This window comes from Nicotiana tomentosiformis, chromosome 11 (assembly GCF_000390325.3).
Source record: "Nicotiana tomentosiformis chromosome 11, ASM39032v3, whole genome shotgun sequence".
In the NCBI taxonomy this organism is placed as follows: Eukaryota; Viridiplantae; Streptophyta; class Magnoliopsida; order Solanales; family Solanaceae; genus Nicotiana; species Nicotiana tomentosiformis.
Window position 1 is genome coordinate 47,415,345 of NC_090822.1, and position 15,760 is coordinate 47,431,104.

General features: G+C 42.1%; 1 protein-coding gene and 1 long non-coding RNA gene across 2 annotated transcripts; both read left to right on the forward strand.

Moving 5' to 3' along the window:
• The first annotated feature begins 1,395 nt into the window (after nucleotides 1-1,395).
• LOC138901393 (uncharacterized) lies at nucleotides 1,396-2,333 on the forward strand. Its single transcript, XM_070189153.1, has 2 exons — nucleotides 1,396-1,707; nucleotides 1,836-2,333. The coding sequence occupies exons 1-2, from the start codon at nucleotides 1,396-1,398 to the stop codon at nucleotides 2,331-2,333; spliced, it is 810 nt and encodes a 269-aa protein (XP_070045254.1).
• A 2,197-nt stretch (nucleotides 2,334-4,530) lies between these two features.
• Nucleotides 4,531-6,298, forward strand: LOC138900879 (uncharacterized). The gene is made up of 2 exons (XR_011412201.1): nucleotides 4,531-5,382; nucleotides 5,980-6,298. It is a non-coding gene; the product is annotated as an uncharacterized lncRNA (long non-coding RNA).
• The last annotated feature ends 9,462 nt before the right edge of the window (nucleotides 6,299-15,760 follow it).

The window sequence follows — 15,760 nt, forward strand, 5'->3', positions numbered from 1 at the left end:
GGAAATGGGAGTTCTACTGTAGCGGCTAAAGAAATCAACCCTAACTCTAATCCTAATGCTATTGGATTTGGGGTGGACACGCAAAAGGAAAGAAATGTGGATTGGGTTCAAAGAAGGTTTGGAACTCCTAAAGAGGTAATTAATGAGATAACTAACCATTCTTGCCAAGAATTTCCTTTACACATGATGGGAGGCTCTTCAAGGGAAGTTGATACCACAAGAACAACAAAAGAATGGTAGCTCAAAGGGAATTGGAACAACTGATGCAACAAGAAATAGATGCACATCATGGGATAAAGAAGGTGAGGAGATGGAGTTTAACAATGCTGCTGATGCTCACAGAAATGATCATGTAAAGCAGCCTGGCACAGTAGATTCACAAGCTACAGTAAACCCTAGGATGCAGGAAACTATTAAAGCTCTTGATCAAAGCGTAGATCAGAATACAAAAAAATCAATTGGAGTATGTGTAGGATCACTAGTAGAAGCTAGAATCAATGAGGGTGCAGGCGAAGAAGCTTCAGGGAAGGAGAAAGGCAATGGAACAGTAAGCCCTAGCAACACTGCCATGAGTTTCTTTACAGCTGCAGCTCATGCGATGGATGGTAATGGTGTAGGACATGATAACAAGGCTCCTACAATTATCTTAGATGATATAGTGTGGTCAGACAATAAAACAGCTGATGGAAAGCCTAAGGAATCCAATGGAACAGTAATTGCAGTGTCTACTACTACAATAAACCCTAATCTGGGCTTAGTCCATGAATTGCAATTCAATGTGATGCAGGAGACTTTAGGAGCAAAGGAATAACATAACCAGTGATTAAAGAAGGTGACTAGGGTGTCACATGAGCAGGCTATTGTTCCTAAGTCTTCAGGTACAATTGAGGCATTGCTAGTGGCCTGTGCCTTAGGAACTGGGTAGCCTATGCAGCTTCAAATCAAGGTCCCATTGAAATAACCTAACCAAATACTACATGACATTATCATTCACTGTGTGGCACCTCTAGACCTTCAGAATGTAGAGGTAGAACAAGGTGAGATTGAGGAAGAGGGAGAAGATGAATCTACTGCAGGCAATTTCAAGGCAGTTGCTAGAAATGCAGACTTATCTCCAAGAGTTGTTGGCATAAGTGGTACGAAGGGCAAGAAGTAAGGTCAAGTTAAAGAAATACCTCAACCTACAAGAATTATGCCAAAGAGGGCAGTCTCATTTACCAAATGATGATCAAGACCTTGATATGGAACATAAGGTCTGTTAAAACTCAACATGCATTTCAAAGAGTGATCAATATGCATAGGGAACATGGATTCTACGTAGTTGCTTTGATGGAACCCTTTTAGAACTAAATACATATTCAATGATATAAAAGAAGACTTAATATCGATGTTGTTATGTCTAACATTAATGGGAAGATTTGGATTTTCTTTGATGCTGCTGTGGTGTGGGAATTAGTGATGGATACTGAACAGCAGGTGACTATCAAACTGTATTATCAGGATATTGGTCAATACATCATGCTTACTTTTATATATGCTAAATGTTCTTTACCTGAGAGGATGGAATTGTGGGATAATCTGTATTTTCTTGCAAGTGATATGGAGTTTCCTTGGGTTGTTGGTGGTGATTTCAATATTGTGCTACATGAATATGAGAAGATTGGGGGCGGCCAGTTCACCCTCCTGAATATGAAGACTTTGCCTTTTGTGTGAACTATTATGGGCTTTTTGATTTAGGCTACAAAGCAAGTCCATTCACCTAGTGGAATGGTAGACCAAATGCGAAGTGTATCTTTAAGTGGCTGGATAGAGTGTTTGCGAACTTACCATTCCAGAATCTATTCTCTACCATTGGTGTTGAACATCTTATTAGGACTAGATCAGATCATGCCCCTCTATTCATGAGCTGTGGTGAACAAGCTACTAACATCATCAAGCCTTTTAAGTTCCTAAACTTCTGGGCCAAACATGAAACATTTAAGGAAGTGGTTAGGCAGAACTCGATTTCTGACTATATTGGAGGCCCATATATCATGTTCAAGCAAAAGCTAAAAAGGATGAAGATTTATCTATATAAATGGAGCAAGGAGACATATAGAGACATATTTAAACAACTTTCTATTAGGGAAGACATTGTGAAGTTGAAGGAGATGCTTTTGAAAGAAGAACCTACAGTTGAAAATAGAATAGTGCTTGAAAAAGCACAAGCTGAATTGAAGAGATACTTAAGCATAGAAGAGCAATACTGGAAGCAGAAGGCTGGGATGACATGGTTTGCTGAAGGAGATAGGAATACAAGATTCTTCCACAATCATGTTAATGGCAAGAGATAGAAGCTGCAATTGAAAAGAATACAAAAAGGGGATAGAGTCTGGGTTGAAAGCCAAGATGATATGGTTGCTGCTTCTGTGGAATTCTACCAGAGGCAATTCACTAAAGAAGTTGATCCTTCTGACTTCACTCTACTAGACAATGTGCCTGCTATGGTGACTATGGAGCGGAATCTTGAATTATGTAGATATCCTACTCTTGAAGAAGTCAAAGCTGTTGTGTTTGGACTTAGTGGGGAGAGTGTTAGTGGTCCTGATGGATTCACTGGTACATTCAATCAAGTATGTTGGGATTGGTATTGATATTCATAACACGGTATTGCACTTCTTTGGGGGAGCACCACTGGCTAAATCTATCACACACACTAACCTTGAGTTACTTACAAAAAAGCCAATTGTTCAGACTTTCTCAGATTTGAGGCCCATAAGCTTGAGCAATTTCATCAACAAGGTGATGTCTAGAGTCCTACATGATAGACTGGAAAAGTTCTTACCTTCTTTGATATCCTCCAACCAGTCTGGCTTTGTGAAAGGAAGAAGTATTTTTGAAAACATACTCCTCACTCAGAAGATTGTTACTGACATCAGGTTAAGGGGCAAGCCTGCTAATATAGTGACTAGATTGGACATGGCTAAAGCATATGATTGGGTATCTTGGAAGTACTTGCTTCATGTGTTAAGGAAGATGGGATTTGCTGAATATTTTATCATCATGATATGGAATTTTTTGTCAAATAACTGGTACTCAATCTTGGTGAATGGCCAATCTTCAGGCTTCTTTCAGTCTACTAGAGGGTTGAAGCAATGAGATCCATTATCTCCTGCATTATTCATACTATCAACAGAAGAGTTGTCTAGATCGCTGAACAAATTATTTGATGACAATTCTTTTAGGGGTTTTGGAATACCATAGTGGACTGATCCATGAACCATCTTGCATATGCTGATGACACAATTATCTTTGCCTCAGCTCATCCAGATTCATTGAAGAAGATTATGGCAGTATTGTATATATGAGAAGATCTCAGGCCAGCTCATCAACAAGGCAAAGAGTTCATATTACATTCACTCTAATGTGGTAACTGCTTAGGTTAAAACAGTGGGAGATATTACTGGCTTGTCTAAGGGTGAATTCCCTTTCATCTACTTAGGGTGTCCAATATTCTATACCAGGAGTAGGAAAGACCACTATGATGATCTTGTATAGAAGGTAAAGGCCAAGCTACATTCATGGAAAGGAAAGTTGTTATCTTATGGAGGCAAGGCTACACTGATCAGTAGTGTGCTTCAAAGCATGCTAGTGCACTTACTCTTAGTTCTGGATCCTCCCAAAAACATATTGGAACACTTGCATAAGTTATTTGCAAGGTTCTTATGGAGCAATAAGGAAAAAGGCAGGAGTAGACAATGTTTCTCATGGCAGAAGCTTTGTCTCCCAAAGGAGGAAGGAGGGTTAGGCTTCAGATCCTTATTTGATGTATCTAGGGCACTGTCTGCAAAGTTGTGGTGGAGATTTAGGATTACAAAGTCATTGTGGTCAAACTTTATGTGGAACTAATATTGCAAGAAGGACATACCAACAGTGGTACAATTTAGGCAAGGTTCTCATGTTTGGAGGCAAATGTTAAATGCTAGGCAAGAGGTGGAATATGAAATTTGGAGGGAGATGAAGTGTGGTACTACAAATGTTTGGCATGAAAACTAGATTGGGTTAGGATCTTTATATCATGTAGTGCCACCTGATTTTCACATCATTGAGGACTTTCAAGAAGTGGCAGACTTGGGGCAAGGAGATGACTGGAATGAGCAGTTAGTTGAACAATCCTTTCCTAAGGATATTGGATAACATATTACACAGTAAGTGTAGTTTGAAGACACTAGAGGTTGCTGGGACGAGCCTTGGTAGAGACATACAACTTTAGGAAAGTTCACAGTCAGTAATGCATGACAACAAGTGAGACATAGGGCCAACATTAATTAGGAATTCAAGCATATGTGGATTAAAAGTCTGCCCTTCCAGATTTCTTTATTCCTTTGGAGGCTATGGAGATTCAAATTGGCTATTGATGATATGTGGAGAATACTGGGGCATGTATATAAGTCTAAGTGTTGGTGTTTTCAAGATCCACAAGAGGAATCATTTGATCATTTGTTCCTGTCTGGCGATACTGCTACTAGAGTTTGGAGGACATTTATGAATGCGACATGGCTTAATTTTAAGCTAGTACAGGTGCATTAAGTTATTAGAGAGTGGCGGAATGCTGCATGCTGCCCAATACTTAAGCCATTATATCAAGTTGTACCAGCTATTGTCACTTGGGAGCTTTGGAAAATGAGAAACACAAATAGAAATGGTGGTTTAGTATTTATTAATAGAGTGATTCAAGAGATCAACAAGACCTTACACTTCTTAGGAAAGACAAGGTATAATTGGCTTCTTAGTATTCCTTATCTTTGGCCAGACATGGTCAAGTTCTTTGAGGGATATAAGCCAATGTTGGTGACTAGAAGGGTAACTTGGCATCTGCCTCATAGTGGATGGTATAAGTGCAACACTGATGGAGCTTCAAAATGCAATCTAGGACCTAGTTCCATAAGCTTCTGTGTGAGGGATAGTGAAGGTGACTTGGTATATGCACGAGCAAAGCAACTGGAGGACACAACAAATATTGTTTCTAAGGTTAAGGCAATTGAAGAAGGCTTAGCATATTGTGTGGTTCATGAGCTACGCCCTCTCATATTGAAAACTGATTTATTGGGCTTGAAGAAGATTATTGAAGGAGAATGGGATCAACCATGGTGTATTATAGCTGAAGTGAGGAGGATACAAGAGATGAAGGAGCACTTCAATGTGCTATTCCAGCATGTACTAAGGGAGGGCAACATTGTGGCAGACGTTTTAGCTAACCATCTGTTTTCTTTTGCAGGTACAATCTAGTTTCATTCTTTCTTTGAACTTCCAAGTGCAGGGAGGAGACTAATCAATCTTGACAAGTCACAGACTCCTAACCTTAGGGTTAGGATTTCTAAAAGAAGAGCTCCTGATTAATGAGTGTGTTATTTTTCTTAATGCCTGTTCTTGTTTGTTGTTTTGTTATAGAGGCAATCTATATACTATTAGGGTGCTTTCCAGTGGTACTATCATGTAATCATCCTCATTCTGCTGCTGTTCTAAAGGTATATGGAAGTAGTTGTGCAATCAGACAGTGGATTTCTCATCATATAAGGGCACAACATGCCTTCATGTCTAGCTTTAGGTCATCGTATGTCCTATGCATTGTATACTGGTTATGTATTCACTACATGATATGCGCTCAGTTGGTTCATAGCTCTCTAATTTATTAGTTATTACTGAAGCCTTAGATGGTGAACATAAGTTGGGATCCAACGGTTTTAAAAGCTCTGTGTCTGCTATTGTGTATATGTGTACTGTAATGACATTGTCCAGTGGTATTGGCATGTTAACATGCCCATTCTGGAGGTGTTATGGCAGTGCATGTTGGTTGATTAAAATGTAGGAATGCAGCCTACATGCAGGCTGCTACTGGCAGCTCATGGTTCATCCTTTGATTCAGAAGAAAGGCTACTTCTCTACGCGTGTCATTGACATAGGGAGGAGACTATTCTCATATTGTATTATGATATTCAGAGTTTGGATGTTTGCATATGCATACTGCTTGGATGCTTGGTCAACCCAAAGGTTGATAATATTGCTTGGAGATTCACATTTGCCTTGTCCTATAGAATGTAAAACTTGGCGCCTGGTAAGAGCTTTGGAGGTGCTACATTGAGGTTTTGCGCTTGGCTTATGGATACACTTATCACCACATGTTGGGAGTTGTCTATTTTATCACTTGTAATATTTAGGTTTCATTGTGTAGATAGCTTTAGCTTTACATCCTTTAGCCTTGTTTTGTGGACAAATTGTAAACATTGGATTCCAGTTTTGGATTATTATTTATATATTAGCTACTAGGCATCCAGCCTAGTGGTATATTTTCTTTTAAAAAAAATCATTCCATTTGCTTTAAGTCATTGAAATCATTTCAGCTCCTTAGGCCTAAACATAAGAAAATTATTCTTCACCTTTCACTGGGATCAATGTCACGTCCCGACCTCGGGGAGCACGACCGGCGCTCAACCGAGATACCTCAGTCAAACATGCCTACTAGATGCTATCTACCTGACATTACCCACGAATATAGTGAAGATGTATTCCATTAATTAGATAATGAGAAGATCCTTGAACAACATCACTTTCGTTACCATTAGAACTTCATTCAAGATTCCCCAAAATATTACATTACACATTCATAGGTTAGAAGTGGAAACATGTGATACAAATACATCTTTAGTTTAACTTTCCCAAAAACCAAGATACAACCCTTACTATGTATACGGAGCCTCTAATGGTAACAAGAAAGTAATATGATGGTGCCGGCAACAAGGCCCCAGCTATACCTCCAAACACTATTCATAAGGAACAAAAAATACATGACCTCGAAATGAAGTGGGGCTCAACAAGTCAGCTGAGGAGAGGGTGTACCGCTATCAACGATCGCTGCCGCCTGTTGTGGAACCACCAGCATCCATTAAAGATGCAGCGCCCCTGTCAAAAGTGACGTTAGTACATATAGAATAGTACTAATATGTAAGACTAAACACCCTCTCAATATAACGAGTAACAATACAATGAGAAAGAACATGGAATCAATGAGAGTCTTAAACAATATAATAATGTCAAGTTAAGAGAAAGATAAATTTCAAGTAAATAACAATGTTTCAGGTTGGGGGATCTTTAGTACTGATATACCACCGTGCTTATAGCATGGAGTCCGATCACGACCCGATCGACTAAGCCATCTCACCCAAAGTCATCCAATCATAACACCACCATGTGCGCATCATGGCATCCGATCTCAGCCTGGTCGGCTAAGCCGTCTCACCACAATGCCATGTGGGTCGACATCACTTTCAGCTAGTAATCATCTCATCTCTATTAATGGGAATAATCTCAACACACCATTCTCATCCCATTTAAGGGGAATAATCACATCACATCAATACGGGGATTTTACCCCTAATTCACTCCTACACTGACCCATGTAGTTTCGGGGTTAGGCTATTTAAACCTACCCCTCCTCGGTGACTAAACGATACTCCCAAAACATTTATTATACAAAATATTTATAGCTCATTTCATAATCTTTTACACGTCTTTCCATTTCGTTGGCACTAGTGGCCACAAAAGTAATTTCGTTCATGGCACGTCGGACGTATTTCATATTTCGTACTCACTCCTTTCACTTTCAAGCATCATTATGGATTATCAACAACAAGGCATTTTTAATCAAGACTTTACGTATACATAGGATAAAATAAGAGTCTTAAGCTCATTGAGTTTTATTCCACAATTTGGCATAATAACTTGCAATTGAAACATGATTGAAATCATAATATTTCAACACATTGGTCATGTTTGAATACAATCCCGAAGGAGAACATAATATGATTGTTTACCCTCAAAATCGGATAATAATTGAATTTGTACATGGTTTTAATGATACGTGAACTAATTTGACATACAATGATAAATTAGATTGCAATTGAGATAAATAATGGCAAAGTAAATGCAAACCATATGAATTAGACAATTTCAGCCTTGGAAGGTTAGCCACCCTCGAGCCGAATGTACTTTGATCGATATCAAGATACAAAAGAATAAGAGCTTAAAGAGAATAATAATGTATTGCTTTGGAATGTGTGTTACAATATGTGAAGTAAATTATCAGACCCCCTTTATATAGTAGATGAATCCTACTTTAGGTAAAATTCTATAAAAGGTAAACAATCTCTTGATTTCCTGGTTACCGGTTCCCTATTGATACGTGTCGGTCATGGATATTTCGGTCTTCTATTATGCTAACAATATTTCTTTGAGGTCGTTTGAGCCAGGACCGATTCCGGAGTCACGACCTTGGTGTTATCGAAGGCAGATGTTTGGTCCCGGTTGCTAACTTGGTGGGGCTTGGGGCCGATCTTCAGTCCTTTATTGCCATGTCTCGAGCCCGGCCTACCATATCAGATGCTAGGATATACTACGAGCTTGATTTTATCTGTATACAGATAGTCCCCTTATTTTTCAGAGAGTAGATGACGAGAAACGATACGAGCCTTCGATTCTTACTTCGATACATCGTGACAGAAATGACAAAATAATCGAAACATATCATCAGTTCAGTCTTAATGGCATTAAATGCTTGTCAGTTGCTGGTCGGCCATTCCTGGATGTGAACCATTGCTGAAAAGACTATAAATACCCCTTCCTTTGTTCATTCAAACTTTACGTCCAAACCTTCTACTCTCGTACCTAAGGAATTTTAATACTTCCAGGCACTTATATTCTGGTTTTTTTTGAGATCTTTTATAAGAGCTCTCATTCATCTTCATCTCAAACCGTCAATTGTACACCTTTGAATTCATATTTTCCCTCATTTTTCTTCCATTCTCAAAGAAATGGCGAAGACCTCAAAAACCGTTCCCTAGAAAGAAACTCCTTCTACCTTGCGGCCGGCTACCGAGGAGACCATTTTGCGTACTGCTATCTAGGAACCAGTACCATAACCTCCTCTGAAAATGTTCATCCCCGGGGGGTGCCCGGTCAATGCTGATTTTAAGGTTGAAAAGCCTTCTTCCGTACAAGGCCGGTGCGTGGAGGTCTCGAGGTACATCTGCTCAATCATCGAGGATGTTCTCTCTACAGTAAAAAAGGATTGCAATTGGGTTGACAAGCATGTAGTGATTCCCGAACCCGACGAAGACATCACCACCCACGGTGAGGGATATTTAATTGTTTACACTTATCCCTTTACATTGGGCACCTTGGATCCGGTCATCATCGATTTATGCAAGAGATACGAGGTATGCCTCGGTCAAATTCACCCTTCATTCTGGAGGATCGTTATCCTTCTCCGTTTCTTTGTGAGCAAGATCGAAGGATACCCGTTCACCCTCGATCACCTCATGTGTTTATACAGTCACAGACTCTACCGAGGGGACTGATCAAGCTCACGTGTCGGGCCAATAAAGCCCCGTTCTCTAGTATTGATGAAGATTGGGATCGAGGCTGGCTAGGCCATTTTTCCCGAGTGAGGACTTCGGACTTGATTTCAGATGAGCATATGCCATTTCCTGAGAAGTGGAATATGTCACGTAAATATAATTTTGCTTCAAAAATTTAATTTATCGCTTTTTTCCTTCCTTCTTATTGGTGTTCTGTGGCGGTGCGTTCATGGCGTGAGCTTTCAAAGGGCCGATGGGAGGCCCGTTCACATGGTGAGATCCCTTTCATGAGTAAGTAATATTTGGGTTCCTTTTTGCATCATTAATTTCTCACTTGTTTTGTTTCTTTTTGTAGGTTTATCCAAAGATGTCAAACTGAGGCCCCCATCCGGTGGCGATAACTTCCCCACCGATTCCCATGCTCTGAGGTAGGGTGAAGAGAAGAAAAGGAAAAGGGCTCCGAGTTCTCTGAGCTCGGAGAAAAAGAATCCAAGGAGAAGGCTGGTGTGTAAATCCTAAGAAAGCACCAGTGCTCGGGCACCGTCTTCGTGTTCACTATCGACTGAGGGATAAATCCGAAGAAGAAGGAAAAGCCTTCGATCTGGTGGCCAGCGTACCGTCGCAGCTCGAAGGGCAAGCGGCCTCCAAACCGGAGAGAGGCGAGGCCGATCTTCCTCAAGTTAGGGAGGCCGACGAGGAGGCTGGGGCCGAGGCTTCCCGAGATGCAGGCAATGCCTCGAAGGAAGGACTTGGTGTGATAGACATCACCGAGTCACCCTCGTTCACCGAGTCCATGTTTAACGAGGCCCAAATGGTGAAGGCACGCCCCAGAGAGGGGGCCCATGTGGAGGACGACCCCCTCCGCAGCTTTTTCGATGGTGTGGATTCTCCTGCCACGGAGGACGTCACCGGATTGTGTGACTTAGAGGTGCCAAAGAAGAGTTCATCTTTAGGAACAAGCGGGCCTTCCTCAAGCCTGAAACTGATCAACCGATTCCCGACTCCGAGCGTGGATCTTGACCGGAAGCAATCCATCGTCATCTCTATTCCGGAAGATGCCTGGGTCCTCTCTGCCCATGTAGGGGTGGCCAGTTACCTTCGGTGTTTGGTGACCGAGGAAGATCAAGCCAAGATTAATGAGGTGGATGTGCCTTGCCTATTCAATGAAGCACAACAAGTGCTTAACAAGGTAACTTCAGCTATCTTTTGAAGAATTTTATTTTTACTTAGACTAATTCATAGATAATCTTAACATTTTTCTTTATGTCTGCAGGCCTCGGTGCTTTATCATGAAACTTTTCTTCGATATCGGGATGAGCTGAACCATCTTGAAGCCGAGGTCCAAGGGCTTACTGAGAAGAGAGACAGTTACAAACTTCTCAGCGAGCAGCGTGACGGGGAGGCTAAGAGCCTCCGAGCTGAGCTAGATGTGGATCGAAAGGAGCATCAAACTGGATGAACAGGTAAAAATATTTGAAGTTAGTGATGATGAGATAGACTCGGTGACTAACGGTCGGAATTTGCATGTCCAACCGAAGATCGATCGGATCGACCACCTCCGAGCTGAGATGGACACAGTCAAGGCTGAGGCTGAAGAATGGAGAGGTATGATGGACCGTCTGGCCTCGAAAAAGGAGACTACTCGGGTGCAACTAACTTCAACTGAGGTCCAGCTTTGAGTGGCAAAGGAAAAGGCCGAGGTGTAGGACAAAAAGGTTGAGAAGCTCCAGTCTTGGCTAATTTCGGCCGTCTTTGATTGAGAAACTCTTACCAAGGAGCCTAAAACGGCCAAGTAGGTGGTTGTGGTGTGCCGACGAGATGGTGGCCCAATATAAGGCTGATGCCGAGGCGGCCCAGGATCGAATGAGGGATATCATCAAGCACGAAAATCCGCAATCTCGAAGGGAGGCCCTCGAGGAAATTCACGCTTGGTGTTTCGACTTATCGGTGGAAATTGAGAGTGCTAAAGGGATTGAATCCGAGGCTAAGAGGTTGGCTTATCCCGAGAAAGACTCCGAGGGTTCGAGCAGATCTGAGGGTGAAGGAGACTCCGAAGACCCTAGCGACGAGGCGGGCTCCGGTGAAGACCAAGCCGTTTAAAGACTATATGTATATATAATATAAGGCCTGTTTTTCCCTTCGACAATCTCTGAGTTTTGTTGTGTACTTTGCTTTATTATTTATATTTGCAATGATCGAAATGCCTTAGTATGAAATAGTTAGGTCATGTTTGGAGGTTCGAACATGCCTTGCCTTTGAAATTATTTTGTTTAAGGCATCATGGGGGTTTGGTATGATCGAAAACTTTTTCAAAGTACTTATAATATTTTAGATTATACTTTGCCGAGAGTAGCCTTTAGAACTGGTAAAGAAATTTTGAAGGCCTTATTTTTTGTTATGGGTCTCGGATGTCTCCGAGCCGTTTTAATATGGCCATAGCCTTTTTAGTACGGGTGTTGCCTAGTGGGTTTGTTACCCCGAGTTATCCGGGTTTGCCTAAGATAATAGTCCCCAAATGGGGATGGCCGTAGTCTTTAAAGTTCGGGCATATCCTAATATGTCTTGTACCCCCGGGCTCTGATAGCCCGGGCTGTCCGAGTTTGTCTTTTGACGGCAGTCCCCGAGTGAGAGTGATTGTTTGAACCCGGATAAAGGCAGCCCTTGGGCTCGCTACCTTTTGGGGATCGAAATTAGGAAATTCCTTAAGTAAAAAGAAAATATTTTTAAGAGACAAGATGTTTATCCGCAAGGTAGAGACTTATTTTTATTCTTCTGCGTAATAGTTACATATGTGTACAAGCTTTGTGTCAGGGCTCGAGAAGTCTATGCGGGCACGGTTCATTTAACCGTTTGTCCCTTACAGTAAAGCATATCGATCGAGCCGAGACCATTCAATCACAAAGTTTCTTTCTTTACTAAAGTCATTATCCGAGGGTAATGCCCCCAGTGTTTGGGGCTGATCGTAGAGAGGCCTCGAATACTGCTGTCGTGATCTTCGATACCGGCTTGTAACCGACCTTCAGTTCTATGTTAGCATGATTTACTGTTGCCTTATTAAAAACCTTGCCGGAAAACCCATTTGGGATAAAATCGGTTCAAGGGAAAAAGAGTGCAACACGTGCTTTCAAGCCTAAATATTATGTCATTCCTTGACGGTTACCTATAAGTGTTAGTTAAAAAATAAGTAAAAGGAATGAATGGGGTCGTACCTTCGCAGTAGTATCTCTTCAAGTGAGTTATGTTTCAATTATTTGTTAATCATTCATTGCTCCGAATTTGTACGATCCTTTTTCGGTGTTCTTGATAATTTGATATGGTCCTTCCCAGTTCGGCCCCAACTTCCCTTCATTCGGGTTTTGGGTGCTTAGTGTGACCTTCTTTAACACCAAGTCCCCGACATTGAAGTGTCGAAGGTTGGCCCTTCGATTGTAATACCTCTCGATCCTTTTGATAGGGTATTGATCGGATCCTTTTGATCTTGTGGTCTTCGAGAAACTTGCTTACTTTGCTGCCGATGAATTGTTTCCCGTTGTCGCGCACAATGTCGGCCGGCATTCTAAACCGGCATATGATGTGGTCCCAAATGAATTCGATGACCTCCTTCTCCCTGACCTTCTCGTATGCCTGGGATTCCACCCACTTATAAACATAGTCAGTCATAAACAATATAAATTGAGCCTTACCGGGTGCCAATGGAAGGGGGCCAACAATGTCTGTTCTCCACTTCATGAATGACCATGGTGACAGAACCGAATGCAGTAGCTCCCCGAGTTGATGAATCGTCGGAGCATGTTCAGCACATTTTCATACGAACGCCTTCACTTCCTTTTCCATATTGATCCAGTAGTAGCCGGCTATGGTTACTTTTCGAACCAATGATTCAGCGCCTGAATGATTTGCACAGGTGCCTTCGTGGATTTCCCTAATAACATACTCGGTGTCTCCCGGTCATAGACATATCACGAGCGGGCCATCAAATGTTCTTCCGAACATGGTTCTGTCTTCGGACAAAGTAAACCAGGCTGCCTTCATACGCAGGGCCCTCAATATTTTTGGATCCGAGGGCAGTTTTCCAGTCTTCAGATATTCTATATATTTGTTTCTCCAGTCCCAAGTTAGACTCGTTGAGTTAATCTCAGCATGGCCTTCGTCCACTACTGATCCCATGAGTTGTATGAATGCCCCCAAGTTGAACTTGTCGTCTTCGACCGACGATCCTAAGTTAGCAAGGGCATCGGCCTCACTATTTTGGTCCCGAGGTACATGTTGCAAAGTCCACTCTTTGAACCGATGTAATGCTACCTGCAAGTTATCCAGGTACCTTTGCATTCTTTCTTCTCTGACCTTGAATGTCCCATTAACTTGGTTTACCACCAGATGGGAGTCGCACTTAGATTCGATCACCTCTGCCCCCAAGCTTTTGGCTAGTTCAAGACCTGCAATCATGGCCTCATATTCGGCCTTGTTGTTAGTCAATTTCATAGTCCTAATAGATTGTCTAACTACATTGCATGTTGGTGGCTTCAATACGATGCAAAGTCTGGACACTTTTGTGTTCGAGGCACCGTCTGTAAAGAGGGTCCAGATCCCTGAAAATATCTCCGAGTTCACCAACAACTCTCTTTTGACCTCGGGTATTAGGGACGACGTAAAGTTGGCCACGAAGTCCGCCAATATTTGAGATTTAATGGTTGTTCGGGGTCGATATTCAATATCATACAGGCTGATCTCCACGGCCCATTTGGCCAATTGTCCTGAGAGCTTGGGTTTATACATTATATTTTGCAATGGGTAAGTAGTCACAACACATATAGGATGACATTGAACATATGGTTTCAGCTTCCTAAAGGTGCTTAGCAAAGCGAGCGCCAATTTTTGTAGGTGAGGGTACCTAGTTTCGGCCTCACCGAGAGGCCTGCTAACATAGTAAACTGGAAATTACGTACCTTGCTCTTCTCGGACCAGGACTCTACTTACCGCTATCTCTGATACTGCCAAGTAGAGGTATAGTTGTTCGTCTGTCTTCGGTGTGTGAAGCAGCAGTGGGCTCGATAGATACCGCTTGAGTTCCTCCAAGGCCCGTTGGCACTCCGGGGTCCATGAGAAGTTGTTCTTCTTCTTCAATAGTGAGAAGAATTGGTGGCTCTTATCGGAGGACCTCGAGATGAATCACCCCAGGGTAACTATGCGTCCGGTTAATCTTTGCATGACCTTCACGTTGTCCACAACCGTGATATCTTCGATGGCTTTGATCTCAATTCCACGGTTGGATACCATGAATATGCTGAAGGTTTTCTGCAAATGCACATTTCTTCGGGTTCAGCTTCATATTGTATTTCTTTAATATGCTGAAGGTTTTCTGCAAATATTTTAAATTGTCTTCTGCCCGCAGGGACTTAACCAACATATCGTCAATGTAAACCTCCATTGATTTTCCTATTTGTTCCTCGAACATCTGGTTTATTAGGCGTTGGTATATGGCACCGACATTTTATAATCTGAATGGCATCACGTTATAGGAGTATGTGCCGTACTTAGTGATGAAAGAGGTTTTTTCCTGATCACCCGGGTTCATCCGTATTTGGTTGTACCTGGAGTAGGCATCGAGAAAACTGAGGATATCGTGGCTGGCTGTGGCATTGATCATGCGATCGATGTTGGGCAAAGGGAAGGAGTCCTTAGGACATGATTTATTCAGATCCTTATAGTCTACACATATTCTTAATTTATTCTCCCTTTTTTAGGGACTACCACTACGTTTTCTAACCAATCCGGGTATTTAACCTCCCGAATGGACCCTATTTTAAGGAGTTTAGATACCTCGTCCTTGATGAAAGCATGTTTGACCTCGGACTGGGTCTCCTCTTCTGCTTGACCGAGTGAAACTTCAGGTCGAGGCTTAGCTTGTGAGTGGTGATCTCCGACGGGATCCCTGTCCTATCAAGATGGGACCAAGCGAAAGAATCTTTGTTAGTTATAAGAAATTAAATGAGTTTTTTCATGAGCTTGGGGAATAGCCCCGTGCCCAGGTATACCTTTCGATCGGGCAAGTGTTTGGTTAGTACGACTTGTTCCGGTTCCTCGACCGTTGATTTTGTAGTGTCAGAATCATCGGGGAGATGAAAGATCTGGGGACTCCGTAGTCGGTGTCCTCGTCTACTCTTCGTCCCTCTGATTCTGTCAAGGCTGGTATCAGTGATTGCTATTTGGCCCTATCTTTGACCATAAGATTCGGATCCTCAGATATCGAGAATGTGGATGCCGCGATCACGTCATCGATCGCGATCATCTCTTTGGCAGCCGGTTGTTCCCCATAAACTGTTTGGACTCCTCCGGGTGTTGGGAATTTCAACACTTGGTGCAGTGTC

Bases quoted from the DNA above. Each gene is read 5' to 3' on its own strand.
- LOC138901393 (XM_070189153.1), top strand. From the start codon at position 1,396: ATGTCTAACATTAATGGGAAGATTTGGATTTTCTTTGATGCTGCTGTG. The intron at 1,708-1,835 runs GTGTGAACTATT...TTACCATTCCAG, and splicing joins ATATGAAGACTTTGCCTTTT to AATCTATTCTCTACCATTGG.